This window comes from Dryas octopetala, chromosome 4 (genome assembly GCF_963921425.1).
Source record: "Dryas octopetala chromosome 4, drDryOcto1.1, whole genome shotgun sequence".
NCBI classification, from domain to species: domain Eukaryota; kingdom Viridiplantae; phylum Streptophyta; class Magnoliopsida; order Rosales; family Rosaceae; genus Dryas; species Dryas octopetala.
In genome coordinates, this window is record NC_141369.1 from 24082727 (window position 1) to 24099077 (window position 16351).

A 16351-nucleotide genomic window follows, 5' to 3' on the forward strand; every position below is an offset into this window, starting at 1 on the left:
TCTGACATTATTTTGTTGGACTGTCAATATGGAGTTTTGGACTGCACATTTAAATAAGATTATGCCATACCAATAGTCCAGATTGACATACTAACAAGATAACATGTCTTGTAGGAGAATTTTCAAAGTTGCTGATAATGTAATTTATAGATTTTTATCTGTGATAGCAGAGGTAGATGTTGCACTACTCTTGGAGTCAGGAAATGGCAGTGGCGGTTGGAGAAGCATCAAGTTTCCCTTTTGAGAATCCGAGGATGGAAATCTGTTGAAAATGCTTGATGCGCATCCATTCCCATTCTGTGTCAATGGATTGTGAGAAATAAACTGACCAGCTTCACCCCACTTCAAGTGGTGGCCTAATCTTTCAACTCTGCCTTGGTTCCCGTAAGTTGCATCACTTCCAACCATAGATGAAAGTGCTACAGCAATGACTGATTTGAAATTTGGGTCGGATGTGATTGCCTTGGTTAGTGTTTCCGTTAAAGACACCTGAGAAGAAGCTTGGTTGTTCTTTTCTGCACAAGGTTGATGGAAATACTCCTGGGAGTTTCCAAGACTCAAGGACCCAACTTGGGTTTTGTCAAACGGCTGCCGAGTGCCATATTTAAGGTATCCATTGCCCCAACTCGTCGGTAAAATGTTCGATTCTGGGGAACAAAAGCTTAGACTTGAAGGAAATGTGCAGCCAGAAGATGACCTACTCAAATACGATGATGAAGCGGATGGAGAGGCAGTGAGGTCCAAAGTGATTGTGGGGAACAAAGGGGAGGAAGAATTAGGCAGGTAGAGGCATCTTGTTGAATTATCAAAGAGACCAAGACCTGGCTGAGATGTTGAAGAGCCAGACAGTAGCATGGAAGCGGCGGCAGAGGTGGTGGAAGCCATGGGAGTGGCTGTAACTGGAAGTGGGTGGTTGTGGGTTCCTTCATAGGTGGTGATTAAGATGGACATGTCCTCGGCACATCTTTGCACCTGAAAGAAATCATGTAAAAAGAGTAACATATTAATATTCTTTCAAAAACATGAAATCGCATCTACGCAATAAGCATGCATGCATATACACTACACCTGTTTTCTGACTGGGCATGCTGGTGCAACTGTGCAGCGATAGTAAGCTCGTGGGCATGGATTTCCTTTCGCAATCTTCTGTCCATATTTTCTCCATTGGCATCCATCATTCATCTGTAGGAGATCGAAGAAAAAAAAAAAAAAGCATAAATATTAGATAAATTAATCCAAATATCTTCAAATTCATTTTTATTTTTAATGAGAGATATGGAGTGTAATTACCGTTGGGGTATCACATTTAGCTCTGACGGAAACCCTAGCTCTTTTTGCATTATTGGCCTGCGCCTGTGAAACTTCATCATCTTGATTTCTCACTGTCTTTGGTGTTTTACTTGACGATGGTGATGCTTCTGAATCCTTAGGCTCCTCCAAACTATTCTCAGGAATATTTGGACCACACACAAGCTCCTTAGGCAACTGCAATTTGGTACCCAACCCAAGAGTAAGGTTGGCCTTCAAGTCCTCATCAACTGGCACCATTTTGCTCAAGTTGCTGGTATTGATTTCATCAATTTTAGAGTCCCTTGGAGTACTTCTTCCAAGGCAAAGAGACAAGAGCTGATCTGGAGGATCTTCATTTTCAACATGGAGGATAGGGTTAGGCGAATCAATTGTAGATTTCTTGGAAGCCTCTTGTCTTCTAAGGATGTCAAGAAAGCGCAGTTGGAGAGACTGGTAATCCTTCTCCATATGCTCTAGTGTCATTTTTAATCTTGCATTTTCTTCTCTCACCTCACCCATTTCGGCTTTTGCACTTTCAAGTTCTTTCTCCTTAATTTAACAAAAAATAGCATGAAAAAATTAAAAATATATAATCAAGATGGATATATATATACATGGTATATATTCAACAATATTACACTAACTAAAGTTTTACGTTCAAAGGTTTGTTCTTTGTCATATCATCAGAAACATATATGTATGGGCGTGTGTGTATATATAGCATTAGTAAAAGAACGGGTTCCCATACAATTATATATGCATCGATCTCTTATCTAGAATATGATAACGGCTGTCAAACCAAATTAAACCAGATCAGAATTCATAACTTACTTAACCTTACAACGATCGAGAAGTATCATAACTTGTTTTAATTGTTAGTTCTTCTGAAGATCAATATAACACACCAAAACCATGCCAAATTTTTTGAAACTTCATAAAAAGAGAAAAAAAAAATGAAGTTAATTAGAAAACTGAGAATTGTATTGCGACAAGTAGAATTTTCAAAAGCAGGACCACATCTAGCTCCAGGAATAGAAAAAAATGAAAAAGAAAAAATGGTACACACAATTAATTAATATATGTGCATCATGACTTTCATATATAGAAAATGATGATGTTCATCGCAGATTCATATTGATCGATCAGTATTACATATTAATAGAACACCCTCAACCATGATGCTAGATTTGGTAATTAATTAAGCTGATAATCTTATGAGGATGGGAAGAAATTAATTAAATCAAAATCATCAATTTGCAAAGAAGAGCTAGATTGACGAAGGTAATTAAGACACACACATATATATAGCTTAATTTCTTACCTCCTGAATGTGACCCTCTTGATGATGATAAGAATATTCAACTTTGTTTTGTATAGCAGCTGTTCTAGTACTCGTGTTTGGCATTCTCAATGCGCTCTCCAGTACTGTTGCCGTAGCAGATGTGGTTTGCTCTAACTTGATCGATATATCAATATCTTTCACATATCCATATAACACAGTCCCTAAGACAACTTAATTATAAATATATGTAGCTAGCTAGCAGATGGGGTTAAGACATTACTTTCAGATCATGACTTTGGTATATATAAAACAAATATGAATCCGGTGATCGATATATCATTGATCGCCCATTACGCGGGCACACAAAAAATGTCAACTCTGCAACTGCAAGCTAGTTTTTTCTAATATTTTTGGACATTAAACTAATAAATAATTAAACAAGATATTAATGAAGTTTCAACATTTCCACAGTTGAGGAACACATGAGTGTGTATTATATATATATGTAGACTGTGTAGTACAATACAGTCTTTGAAGCTTCGTACAAGGGAGACGTCACATGGCCAGGCCAAGAGTCAAGCTACGTTTAAGAGTCTGTCTGGGATGACCTTCTAGGAGTTGGAGTTGGCCGCCACTTGGGTTGGGATCGATCAACACCATGTATTAATGGCTAAGACCACAGGGACAGCCTAGCTTTCATAACATATCATTGTCAGCAGTCACTATGCTCGTCTCGTCATACACGAGGTGAGACTTCACTCTTCTTTTTATTTTATTGACCAATAATCTGACAATATAAAATGTTTATATTACTAAATTAAAACTCTATATTGTTGATTGTATTAAATTTTGCTGATTCAAATTTACATTCTAACAACATAATCATCTTAACAAGAGTTGATTAGCCACCATATATGCTATTGTATAGTTTGTTCTTTATGATATGACCACAAAGGCTCCAATATAAGTTGCAGTTGTTACAGTTTATTAGCTACCACATATATCACATATATCGCAAACCCTGTATGACTTACTGTCAGGAAATATATTGTAGCTTATAATTGAATTACTTTTATGGAGCGTACCACCATTTATAATGGATGTTTTCATAATTTTGAAGTTAAACTAAGTCCACCTCAAGCTATAACTCTTTTAGTCGACGAAATTTAATTAATTAATATAATTATCTCGGGATCTGAGTACCAGGTCTTCTAATAATTGGTTTGGGTCTACGCATGCAAATCTCATCCATTTAACATTGAAATATATATAACATGCACTGAATATTATATATACCTGATCTTTTGAAACTATAACCCCCCAAAGAAAAATATTCATCTTAATTTTGAAACTATGAGATATATGACTGTCGTATTTTTAAACAGGTGATCATCGATCACCATGATATCATGATGACTCTTAAAACAATGAAATTATTAATTAAACATATCTGAAACTAATTAAATTGTCTTGGACGGACGTACACATGACTTTGATGGTTTGTATCTATTATAAATGTACAGTAACCATCTTGGTTACCCAAGAGCTTTTAATAAAATAGAAAAACAGATCGAACCCATTCCCACTATATATAACTGTTGAATAATATATGTATGACTCTTAATTAATTGCATACATTCACGTTAAGCCCAAAAATTACTAGAGCTAGGTCAAATTATGAGGATGGGTGTCTAAATATTCTAGTAGTTCCCCTAACTAACGAGAACTAATACATACACACATATATATATATATATATAGACCTCTGAGGCTCTGAGTCTCTGACCCCGTCATCGATCTAGGTAACCTGGCAGGCCATTTCAAATTTCTAAGCAGAAACATGCATAGAATTGATGATTACGATCAAACCCTTGAGTCCAATGAAGACTACAAAAAAACCTTGTCAAATCCCCGGGGCATATATATATGTCAAAACTCAAAAATAGACATATACGTCTCTTTTCGAAGAAGCTAAATTTGACTTAATAATTTCCATTCCATGTCGGCCTGTCCAAATTAAGAATACAAATTCCTGTATATAAAGCAAGGATAAGGTCTGTCACTGGTTAATTTGTGATTCTCTTACCTCCTAAGATATTAAAAGTTATTCTCTTCTAAACACATACTTCATCTTCCAAAAGAACTGTAACACATATATTTATATCTAATTAAGTACAACATGAATACCAAACAAAGATACAAACCTAACTAATATAGTATAGTAATGTTAAGAGAACCACATTTTAATAGAGGCAAGTCACAATATGTGATACAAATAGTTTTATCCATTTTAATCCTAGTTTTCGTTCTGCTCTAGGTCGATCGTAAGCTAAGATCATGATCACTCTCTTCTAATGAATCCATCCGCCAATGATTAATTAGTATGCAATCCCAACTAATTCAGTAATTAAAACCCTAGCTCTTACACGTCTGAAGTTAATTGTTTAGTTTATATATTAACTTGACCATTGGAGAATTCTCAAAATGAAAGGGATTTATTGGTACCCACTAATATTTGAAGGTTGTCCTTTTGTACTCTTGTAGGGACAAATTCATCAGTTACAGTGAGAAGATCGATTTTTAAATGGTACAGCTAAGTAATTTAATGCATAGTTTGTGAGAGAGTTTTATATAATTGGAATGATCGGTCTTAATTTATTGGGACAACACACCATTATATTTAAACTTAAAACATATATTAATATATACATATATACATGCATGATAGCTTTTGAATTACGAGGTCGTCATAGCATACATGGCATGATGTCATGAACTTTGATATAACGGAAAGAGCCATCAACCCACCCCTTAAAACAAGTCACAATTACCTCTTCAAGGTAAAAAGTAGTTTTCATGCTCAATGATAATTATACATTTATACATTTACCATAACTATACAGCAATATTGAGCAACCCTTCAGCCATTAAAGAAGTAGAAATTAATGGAGGGCGTCAACATATATGTCTCTGAAAGACTGAAATTAATTAGTAATTAATAATTAGTGAAAATGATAATCCTCTAGTCTCTATAAGGCCCCATATATACTCTCCCTAGTCTTGTGCGTAGCCAAACATGAAGTTTACTGGCACTTGCATTATTGACTCTCATATATCATATATGTGACTTGTGAGTGATGGTTACATATATATAAATATAAACTGAAGACTGAAAGAAGAGAGAGAGAGAGAGATATCAGATATAGATTAGGGTGGTCCACAAATGCATTAATACGTTGTCAAGACATGAGATATTTTAGTCTTACTAGTTGCTAAAGGGAGAGACTTAAAGGCCATGTGGTACCTATTATATACTCAACTAGGTCAATGCTCTTAATTAGCTACCTATTGAATTAATACACCAATTTCAAATTTAATATTTATTTCATATGCATTGCCTAATCAATCAAAATTGTAGGTGTTACTTCCCTAGTTCCCCCTATATTATTCCAACTAGGTTGTATTTATGGGCTGTAGTTGCGGTCTTGGACCGTCAATATTTACTGAGCCTAGTATGAGAGAGTCCACTCAAAATGGACCACAGGCCCGGAACAATCTGAGGAGTCTGTAATGAGAATGCAACTGGAACCTCATGGGCCTTAAGTGGATTGATGATCCGTGAACCCTTGGCCCAATTTTCATCATGCATTGTGGACGGTGGACAGTGGACACAGGAAGAGTTTTCAGTGTTTTTTCACAATGGCAAGAGAAGTGCTTTCAAAGTGCTTTTGAAAATATTTCTTGAATTTTGCATGTTTTCCTCCCTCATTTAATGATAAAGCTTTGTAATCTGGTTACTTTGGTTTGAAGAATTTGAGCTTCAATAGCACCCTTTCAGAGGGCTTATGGTTTAATTCCCAGTAGGCCAGTACACCTCTTTACATTTGCTTAAAGACAGTATGAGAATTTATGCAATGCTTATGTGGTCCTCTAGATTCTTATTATATGCATTTAGAAAAGCCTCAAAACTCACTGTCATATCAATTCATACCCTTAAAATGGGTTGCTGCAGAGCATATGGTTTGCACAGAGGGAAGACATAAAGAAAGAAAGAAAAAGTATATACACTCTGAGATCTTAACAAAAGCACATCCCCAAGAATTCAAAAAGAAAAAAATAAAAGAATATATGAATACCCAGAGTCACAACAATTCAAAACCCCTAGCAAAATATCTCAAAAAACAGTAATACCCATTTATACACCCTTTGCAAAAATCGATTACATAAGAGGGGGAGCTTTGCATATCATCTGGTTTGCTTAAAATGCTAATATAATAATAATGCCATGATAGGAGGTATAAACATAAGGAGGATCTGAACCCTGCTCAATTTCTTCTGGCAATTTTTTCTTTTTTTCTTTTTTTGACACACACTAAAATGAAAACAAGTAATGTTACAGAACCCTACAACAGAGGTCAAGCTTTATCCATTTAAGAACAAAGAAAAAGCAGACAATGTCTCAGGGAGATAGGGAAACTTTACCAAAACTAAACACATCCATTTGATCCCCACCAAAAATTAGCAAGAACCCATGAGCCAAAGTCAGTCAATCACCTCAGTATTCCTCCTAAAAAGTGCAAAATACCCCAAAACAGCACAAACAGCAGCCACCAAATTGCCCTCCTTCAACAAAATCTTGACCACAATCACAACAATCTCTCTGGTAATCTTCCTCCCCTCCACCACCAAATCGCTCTTGGGCTTCCCAAAGAAGGCCAGCAGAACCACCACAGTGATCCATGTGACCAAAGTGGCTGGCAGCATCACTGCCAGAGCTGCAAACATTGAAAGCAACCCAAAAACTGCCCCAAGAAGCACTGAGGCATAAAGGGCAGGCCACCCAGATTGGGCTTGTAAATTGTACCAAGAGAGTATGGATATGAGGAAATTCCATGAGGAAGTTAAGATGATGGCATAGACTAGCACAAAGATACATACCCATGTTCTCCTTTTGCTCATAATTCTTAAGAATAACGTGTAATATGATGGTGGCGGCGCTGTTGTTGTTTCTTGTTCTTCTTCCGTGTTACCTGCCATGAGAACAGCTTGCCTTTTTCTCTGTGTCCAGCTTGATATTTCTCTCTCTAATTTGTTGAGGCAATTGGGAAAGTTGGAAATTGGAACCACAATTTCACAGGGAATTGAAAATGGGGAAGTAGATTTTATTTGTGGGCTACAGTTGGGTCTTCGGCCGTCAATGTTTACTGGGCCTAGTATGAGGGAATCCACCCAAAATTGACCAAAGGTCCGGAACAGAACAATGTGAGATCCTTTTTACTATTATGAATGCCAAATAATCTTGTGATCCTCCCCATTACTATTATATATGTGGGTTGATGATTGGATCCAAATACAGGCTTCAAAGGCCCAACTTTTACTTTTCGGACAAGTGCTTTTTCCCAATTCTTGTTCATTTATAGCAAGAGAAGTGCTTCCAAAATGTGCCCAACTAGCTACTTTCAACATTTTGGAAACACTTTTCTTGCTTTCGATATTAATTGTCCCGAATTTGTCCGTCTAATCAATGCCTGTAAAGCACTAAAGCATAAAGCTCATGGGAATGAAGTGGTTTTGAAGTTGAGGCTTGTTGGGATAGGTTGCTTTGAGTTTCAGGCGTGGATCAGCTGCTTCCCCTTGTTCATGGTCAAAAAGAGGCACCCAAGTTTGATTAATTAATGTAGATGTAAATTAATGAAGTATAATCTTTTCAAAGCATGCATTGCCAACCTTTAATCTAAAGCACATAATACTGATACGTACAGGAATCTCCCTATATGCAAATTAGGGGTGATATCATTTAGGCATCACATAAGAGGTCATCATCATATCACTATACATTTTTTATTTCCTAGCTCTGAACTCACCGTCACATCCTTTGGACCATTTGTGATGGACATATATATTCTCGAAGAAACTTGGAGTCAATGTTAATTGCAAGACAGTCCTTCTTCAACATTAACGTTGCATCCGATCTTACATAAATTTATATATATAGCACCATGCATGCATTAGCTAGCCACTAGACTCGTTATATACCATGGTCCATGTGAACAAGAACAAAAATGAAATTCCACAATTATACGTACTATGTAATAGAATGAAGATTGGTTGACAGCTGTCCTGCGACTCTGTGAGTGCTGTTATTAGCTGAGCACAAGATTGACAACTGAAGCAAAGAATCACCAGATCATAGCCATATATAGACAGAATGCGAGAGAGCTAGATTGTGATGGCATTGGCATTGGTTGCATATATAAAGCGATTTACTACCTTTTATTTCTGTCGGTTCAAACAAGGTTGCATACACATGAAGTGTCGGGGTGGCAGTTTCTAGCTATATATGATGTATGGATTCTTGGTTCATATATGATATAACATAATGGGTTAAAATATTTTTTTTATTCTAAAATTATTTTTTATCTCCAATCATAATAATATTTTAAAATATTAATCTAATCATTTAGTTTTTAGTAACTATAATTACTGTATAGGCAACCAATCAATGTAGTGGTGATGCTCACCACTACCAAATTAAGGTCATGAGCAAACTTGCTGTCGTTAAATATAATAGATATATCATCTTTTCGGAAACACCTTCGTGATTACCAGCAAATTGATCAGTAGTAAGTGGTTAGTCCCTTTTCTTTTTCCTGAAACAGAGATCATTCAACCCCAATGTACCACCTTTTTTACTTCAAGTTAGTTCTAAGCCAACCAAGACATGCATCCAGCATCCATATGTATACGAATATACGATCCATTTTCACATTTCTGTAAATGCATGTAGAAATCAAACAACTTGTACTCTTGTGGTACCGAATTACTCTTCCACTGTGTTATTAACACCTCATGATCGATGATCAGAAAAAACCAGACTATGGATCTTTAGCGTTGGATCGATGTGCTGCATCACCCGCCACTTTCCTTTCAAGTTGTCTCCAAAGGCACAGACAGACATCGAATGTCCAAGTCTCCAAGAGCAAGTAAGAGTGTAAGACAAACCAGCCCCATCAGATCACCATCCATGTCAGCTTTTAGAGCTTCTCACCATCAGACATTGACCTCTTTCTTGTCTGTTGACCCCATAATATATTATATAGATCCACGTCACAGCTAGTGAAGTAGCCCCTAGTCCTTTATTCCTAGGACGGATGACACGTCATCATTGTCCTCTGACATAAAACAAATCCCACCAAAGTCTCCATTCTGTTCTATTTTCTATTTTCCAACATGTTATTATGAATACAATGCAAAGATCGTGAATATGTTATTATGTTAGTGCAGCTGTGCAAGTTCCGTAAATATGTTATTATGTAGTATATTCATGAAAACAATGCAAAGATCGTTTTAGCCGCCTGTCATTTTTATGCCATCACTTATGACCAAGAAAAATAATAAATTATATCATCAGAAAGCAGATGAATTTTGGAGGGATGCATGCAGCCAAAGCCAAGCAATTTCATCCTCATTTCCGGTGCACTTAGAAACACTTCTCTTCTTTGTTGCTTTTCCTTTTTGAGTATGTACATTGATCAAGTGTAGAAAGAAAAAAGCACCAAGTGCCTCATGTCCCGCAAACCAGAAGAAGAAAAACATACAGAAAAATTAAAAAAGGAACCAAAAACAGAGCCAAACAAAAGTACTACTACTGCACTGAATTCAGCAGCAGCCACTAACATGATGGATGGGTGGAAACAATGGAATTCGATGTAGATGGATGGATGGATGGGTGAAATATGGAATTCTGATGCAGACAAGTGAAATGGAATGATTTATGTAGACAAGTGAGAGATCAATTCTCCAGTATTTTTGGGCCACTGTACATCGCTCCAACTACAGCTAAGTCCTCAGGTTTCTCTCTCTCTTCAAGCCATGCATAACCCTCCCTCTCATCTTCAGGCACTGATACTCCATCCACTGAAATTCCAAAGGAGAAGCATATAATCAAGATTATCAAATTAGTTACAAAAGGGTCTGCTCTCATTTGAGTTGAAGAGGAAAATCTCAGTGAAATTGGACATGGAGTAGCAATTTCGTACCTGGGAAATGAGTAATTGGGTAATCAAGGTAGTATTGGCAATGCCGACCATCAGGATCATTATATGGGGGACCAAGTACATCAAGCACCGCACATGCTGTCACTGCTGTGAAGCAATGCATGTTGCCTCCATCAGCTGGATATAGGATGGAAGTGTTGCAAGGAGCAGTAAAGTCCGCGTCAACCTTAACCTTGGCCAAACGAACAGCTGGAGGTGTACCTGCATTAATGAAAGAACATGGAAAGGTAAAAGCTTTGAAAAATAAAAATACTGAAAGATAGTACTCAAATGACAACTGAATTGGTAGATTGTTCAAGTGTCTGAATATGATTCCTAGCACAGCATTCTGCATTATATTTTTAACCCATTAAGATGATAAGCCATTTAAGTAGGCGACCCTCATGACTTAATTTTACAACAAAAATTTAAGCAGTCAATAAGTTGTTATTTTAAATTTATAGTCTAAGTTAGGGATGGCACAAGCAAGTACTCTTTAGCTAACAGATAAAGGGTCAAAAAGACAAGATGTGATTATTGTTTTATATTTTTTATATAATGAATAAACACGCAGTGCCAAATCATTTCATGGAGGCGAAATCAGCATCGTATGAACTATGAAGAAGATGCTATTCTGTTTCAATACATGTGGTTTATGACCATCAAATGTGCCTGAAATGAGGCACTGCTTTAAGAGAAAAAAGCCCATTCAAATTTTCTAGTAAATTCAGGACTCCTTGCTAATATCACGGGCCTGATCTTCTCCCATTTGTTCAGATCACTATGTGCCACAAATGGTGCAAACAGATACCTGCTCCTTGGTTTTACAAGATAACATTAAATAATATGCAGAACACTGTTTAAGAAAGATCACTTTATGTCTTAATTTCTCTCTCTTTGTTCAAGGCTTCCTAACTCTTGCAGCAAATACTAAACACCAAACAGAAACGCATAGTACAACTTTTGAAGGGAACCTACCTTGTGAAGGATTCACACTCGTGGATGTGTTCTGGGGGGCATCAGCCACCCAGTCATATGACTTGATGTGCATGGTCCCAAAGAGAAGCTTACTAAAAACCGTCATTCCAGGGTGATTATGAAGTGGAAGGACACCTGATGGTGGCAAGCAAAATATCCCCATCTGCGTATAGATAAGAAAATATAAGAACACAAACAATGGTCGTCTGATTTTACATCATACATTGCATGACAACACCTTAAAGAAGCTTACTTACTGAAAACTTTTCACACTCATACAGGTGGAGGTATGTTATTGCCGGGGTTCGTCTAGCTATTGTCATCCGGAAGTACGGCATCTCAGGATTCAGGCCAACATCAGCAGGTTGCATGGCATCTGCATCAAAGCAAGCCATGCCTATAAGCCACATTGTGTAGATAGTACGATTTTACATAACACTATTACAGGATGTCCCAGGTAACCCACTTGGTGCTCTGAATCACAAACTCATAGTCATGAGTTGATAGGTTGAATTCGAACAGTACTTGATTATACGTATTTAGACCTCTTCATATTTAAAATCCACTTGTGTAACCAGAACAGACTCCAGTTGTTAAAAAATGAAACCATGCAATACGAATGCCTAGCTCCTCTACATAAAAAACACATGTACTGCCACAAATATTTTTTTATACGGTAACTTTAGCCCCAACCCCAATGTGCATGTATACAGCCGCAAAACTGAAATGCATGTACCATAGCCAAGGACAGAAATATGATTATAAAATTGGAGCCACCTGCTGTTAACTGACTGTCTACTTCCATTCAAAGTTTGGTACAAACAAGCGACATTGTGTCTCTTTTCAAAAAAAAAAAAAAAAAAATGATGACCCACGCCTTCATTACCATCCAAAATTCCAAATTGAGACCCACATAGCACAACTAAATGACTGAATGGAAAATGGCTATAATCTATCTACTGCATTGTCTATAATAAAGAGCTCGGTACAGAAAATTGGCATATTAAACAAAACAAATAGTGCTTAATGCAATCTTAAAATAACAATGGTTAAAGAAAAAAGTTCAACGACCAAACAAATTGTCACCAAAAAAAAAAAAAAAACCAATATTGAGCTTCAGTTTAATCCAATAATCAAACTCTGAGACATACCCACATGAAGGACATTTACAGGACTAAATTTGAAATCCAATGATGCAAAAGCCAAACATAACGTACCCAAAACAGAGCGTAGCCGTTGGATATCTTCAGGGGAGGGAACAATCCCAGCCTCACTGAAGGAAAAAACTTCCTTGCACGTCTCGAATAGCTTCTGAACCGGCAACATCTTCCGATGACGTCGCCGGCACTTCCTGTTCTTGCTATGCGAATTCGTCTCCTCCGGCAGTTCGTAGAACGCCTTAGTTCCTTTACGATTAGACAAAGTCGTCTCAATCCCCATTCACACTCAAAATTCCCAGCGTTAATCAACACCAACAACAAGAAAGACCTTTAAAAGAAAGAAAATTTTCGATCTGGGTATTTCGAAAAAACCAATAAAATGCAAAACTTCGATCTGGGTACCGACCCAATCGAGAAAAGAAGCAAGAAACAAGCAGAAACCGAGGAAAACAGAGCAGAGGAAACAGGGGAAGAGGAGAGAGAGTGAGAAAAGGTACGGTTTTTGGAACGGTTAGTTTGTACAGGTTGAGTGGTAAAAGGAGGAGAGAGATGTGAAAATTGGCACCTCTGTTGAAGGAGGAGAAGGTGGGTGAGGACTGAATGGGTATAAATGGGGACAAAGGGTCTTAGGGTTAGCTGAAAGAGAAAGACAGTTGGTTTTGGTTTGAGGGAGTGAAAACCAGGGGCCATGCTTGGCTTTCCAATGGGCTGTTCCAACAGCGGATTTTTATCCACTTCCCCCCTCTTTCAACTTCCTATGTTTGACCCTCATTTTTGCAATTTTTACACTTCGCCCCATATTTATGAATTATTCTTTGCTACAATTTTGCTTTGTTTTTCAATTATCTATTTTTCACTTAACTTTTATTCATAATCTTGAATTATTAACTTAAGAGTATGTAAACAAAATAGTAGTGGATTTATAATATTTTCTTAATGCGTGTGAGTTTACATCAAATAATTCACAACTTATAGCAGATAATCTAATTTTAGTTTTCAGAGAATCCAGTTTTAGTTTTCAAAAATCAAATTCTGGTTTTCAAAGAATTCATTTCCGATTTTCAAAGAATCCATCTCTGATTCTCAGTTGCAGGAGAACAAAATCAACTTCTTTAATTTTAGTAAGCAAAATCTACTTCCGTATCCCGATGACATTTTTTCTCAGGAAGTAATTAATGATTAACTAAAATAATTTGTACACAATTTACCCTTGTAAGAATTCGTACACAATTTTCTAATGGAGTAATTTTTACATATATTCAAAACACTACGGCCAAACTCTAATAACAATGTGACACAACACATAATAGTACTATATCCTATTTATAGTATATATGAACCTAACATAAATTGTCAAACATACATACTAATCTTTGTCTTGTGATAAGTCTTAACAAAATCGTATAACGCATGCATATTTTTCATATATTTTTTATATGTCAAATAGTTCTTGATATAGATAATCATATAAATTGTTATGCTTGTATTTTGTTGTGTGGTAAATTGGTAATTGATAATTATGTAAAAAGTAGAATTGGCTATATTATTGAAGGGCAACGCAATCACATAATTGAATTTTCTCAGCAATTGTTTTATAGAAAAAAACAAAAAAAAACAAAAGACAGAGAGAGAAAGGAAAAGAGGTTTTTCGATCCGTAGCAGATGCTCTCATCCATTCAGTTAATTTAGTCACTTCTTCTAAACTTTCTCAAGGGGATAGAATAGTCTATAGCTTGAATGATATATGGAAAAGCTAAATATCACGGATAGAACCTTCCACATTTTTGATTTAATAACCCAAATTTTTTTTTTTTTTTAATACCAAAGCCTATTAACTATTAAGACCAACAATGAGTGCAAATGTGCAATTTACCCAAAATTATCCATATGCATCAAATAATCATAAAATTAGAGGGGTTCCCGCGCGCAGTCAATTATTTTATTTAAGCCCTTCCCCACCAGTCAGTCAGTCGCCATTTAATTTATAAATTTTCCAAAAATATCTTCATTTAAAATATTAACATTCGATTTTGGTGTCATGCGGCTTATCCTAGGCCACTCAACCACAAAACCATTCACACTTTTGTTAATCCCCAATCATTGATATTAAGTAGGGAAAAGTTTTTCCTCAGTTGTATATGATGCTAAATTAGGTAGTTTCTATTTCGTTTTATAATTATTAGAGGAATTGAGTTAGTTTTAGCCTTTTAGGCCTACAAAAATTGGCAGACATATACCTGTATAAATAACAAGAAATTCTTGATTATGACCATGAAACTATCTTATATTTTGGTCTTTTGCTCAATATTGTCATTTTGAGCAAAAAAAACATTTCAATTTTCAACCACAAGATAATTGGATTTTTTTTTTTTAATGAAGATATATAGTTGGATTTGGATGGATGTAGAGCTAGAGAAAAGTAATTTACCACCTTTTATGACGGTTTCAAAGGACCATTCCATATATCTCCAGGATAAAAGTCTATTTCTTCCTTGATTTTGACAAAAGGGAAAAATATTTCTTAAATTACCGTTGCATTGTGACAAAAATGTATTCTAACCCTAATTAATGGGTATTGACTATTTCAGGCTTGTTAGTTAAGTAAAGCTTGACTAAGTCTTTTTTTTTTTTGGCCACTAAATTAAGCTTGACTAAGTTATCCCACTCAACCGTTAGATTAAGGAGCTGACGTGGTATGACTTTTTTAGAGTTCACTTTTTACACGTGCTCTTTTTTGGGTCGTTAATTTTGAACGAAAAAAGAATATTAAAATGAAAAAATGCCAATCAAAAGTTAAGAGATACGAGGATTAAGGATCAAATATAAAAATTTAGGTCATAAAATTCGATTATGGATCTAATTAAAAGGAAAATATAATTAACACTAGATGAATTAAAGAAAGGGAAAATCATGTTAAACATAGAGTGAAGTGGGTTAGATGAAATTACCATAATATCATTGACCAAATTATTGACGTTAATTAAGAAACATTGTACATTTGTGTCATGCATATATATAAGCATTGGACGTTGTTAAACCAAGTACGATATGATTATAGACAGATGGAATATTTCATTTCATGCAATACTATAATAGAATCAAGATAAAGTGTGTCTTGTTTGTCACTGGCATTGAGAGAAATGTACGTTTTCATTTTTCATTGACGTTGAAGTTGAGAAATGTTGTTATTTGTAATTAATGATGTTGAGAAATATCGCGGATTTGTGTCATGCATGTTGAACGTTTTGCATATAAACATTGGATATGGTTAAATCAAGCTAGCAAGACATAATTATGAACAAATGTGTGTCATGCAATGTTATTAACCAAGTGTCCTATTTGTCACTGACATTGACTTTGAAAGAAACGTTTTCGTTAGCCATTAACATTGAAATTGAAAATGTTGTCGTTAATTTGTAATTAATAATGTTGAGAAACATTGTGGATTTGTGTCATGCATGTGAAACGCTTTGCATATGAACATTGGATATTGTTAAATCAAGTAAGACAAACTTACGGACAAATGTGTGTCATGCAATACTGTTATAGAAGCGCGACCAAGTGTGTCTTGTTTGTCACTGATATTGATATTAAAAGAAACGTTA

At 35.8% G+C, this 16351-nt stretch overlaps 3 protein-coding genes across 3 annotated transcripts; all 3 read right to left on the bottom strand.

The window, feature by feature from the left end:
* Nucleotides 1–54: 54 nt before the first annotated feature.
* Nucleotides 55–3176, bottom strand: WRKY72 (WRKY DNA-binding protein 72). Its single transcript, XM_086239103.1, has 4 exons — nt 2612–3176; nt 1291–1839; nt 1069–1182; nt 55–972 (listed from the first exon to the last, which is right to left on the bottom strand). Exons 1-4 carry the CDS (start codon nt 2693–2695, stop codon nt 145–147), a joined length of 1575 nt encoding a protein of 524 aa, XP_086095229.1. The 5' UTR covers nt 2696–3176; the 3' UTR covers nt 55–144.
* Nucleotides 3177–6742: 3566 nt separating this feature from the next.
* LOC147288589 (uncharacterized) lies at nt 6743–7711 on the bottom strand. Its single transcript, XM_086241750.1, has one exon. It carries the CDS (start codon nt 7607–7609, stop codon nt 7115–7117), a length of 495 nt encoding a protein of 164 aa, XP_086097876.1. The 5' UTR covers nt 7610–7711; the 3' UTR covers nt 6743–7114.
* Nucleotides 7712–10052: 2341 nt separating this feature from the next.
* Nucleotides 10053–13431, bottom strand: LOC147288590 (2-aminoethanethiol dioxygenase, putative (DUF1637)). The gene is made up of 5 exons (XM_086239104.1): nt 12804–13431; nt 11844–11962; nt 11587–11749; nt 10612–10830; nt 10053–10489 (listed from the first exon to the last, which is right to left on the bottom strand). The coding sequence occupies exons 1-5, from the start codon at nt 13024–13026 to the stop codon at nt 10365–10367; spliced, it is 849 nt and encodes a 282-aa protein (XP_086095230.1). The 5' UTR covers nt 13027–13431; the 3' UTR covers nt 10053–10364.
* Nucleotides 13432–16351: the final 2920 nt, after the last annotated feature.

Coding starts and splice junctions, on each gene's coding strand:
- LOC147288589 (XM_086241750.1), bottom strand. CDS start 7,609: ATGGCAGGTAACACGGAAGAAGAACAAGAAACAACAACAGCGCCGCCA.
- LOC147288590 (XM_086239104.1), bottom strand. CDS start 13,026: ATGGGGATTGAGACGACTTTGTCTAATCGTAAAGGAACTAAGGCGTTC. Junction 11,750..11,843: donor ATGAGTGTGAAAAGTTTTCA/GTAAGTAAGCTT, acceptor ATCTATACGCAG/ATGGGGATATTTTGCTTGCC. Junction 10,490..10,611: donor CCCAATTACTCATTTCCCAG/GTACGAAATTGC, acceptor TTGGAATTTCAG/TGGATGGAGTATCAGTGCCT.
- WRKY72 (XM_086239103.1), bottom strand. CDS start 2,695: ATGCCAAACACGAGTACTAGAACAGCTGCTATACAAAACAAAGTTGAA. Junction 1,840..2,611: donor AAGAGGGTCACATTCAGGAG/GTAAGAAATTAA, acceptor TGTTAAATTAAG/GAGAAAGAACTTGAAAGTGC. Junction 1,183..1,290: donor CTAAATGTGATACCCCAACG/GTAATTACACTC, acceptor GATCTCCTACAG/ATGAATGATGGATGCCAATG.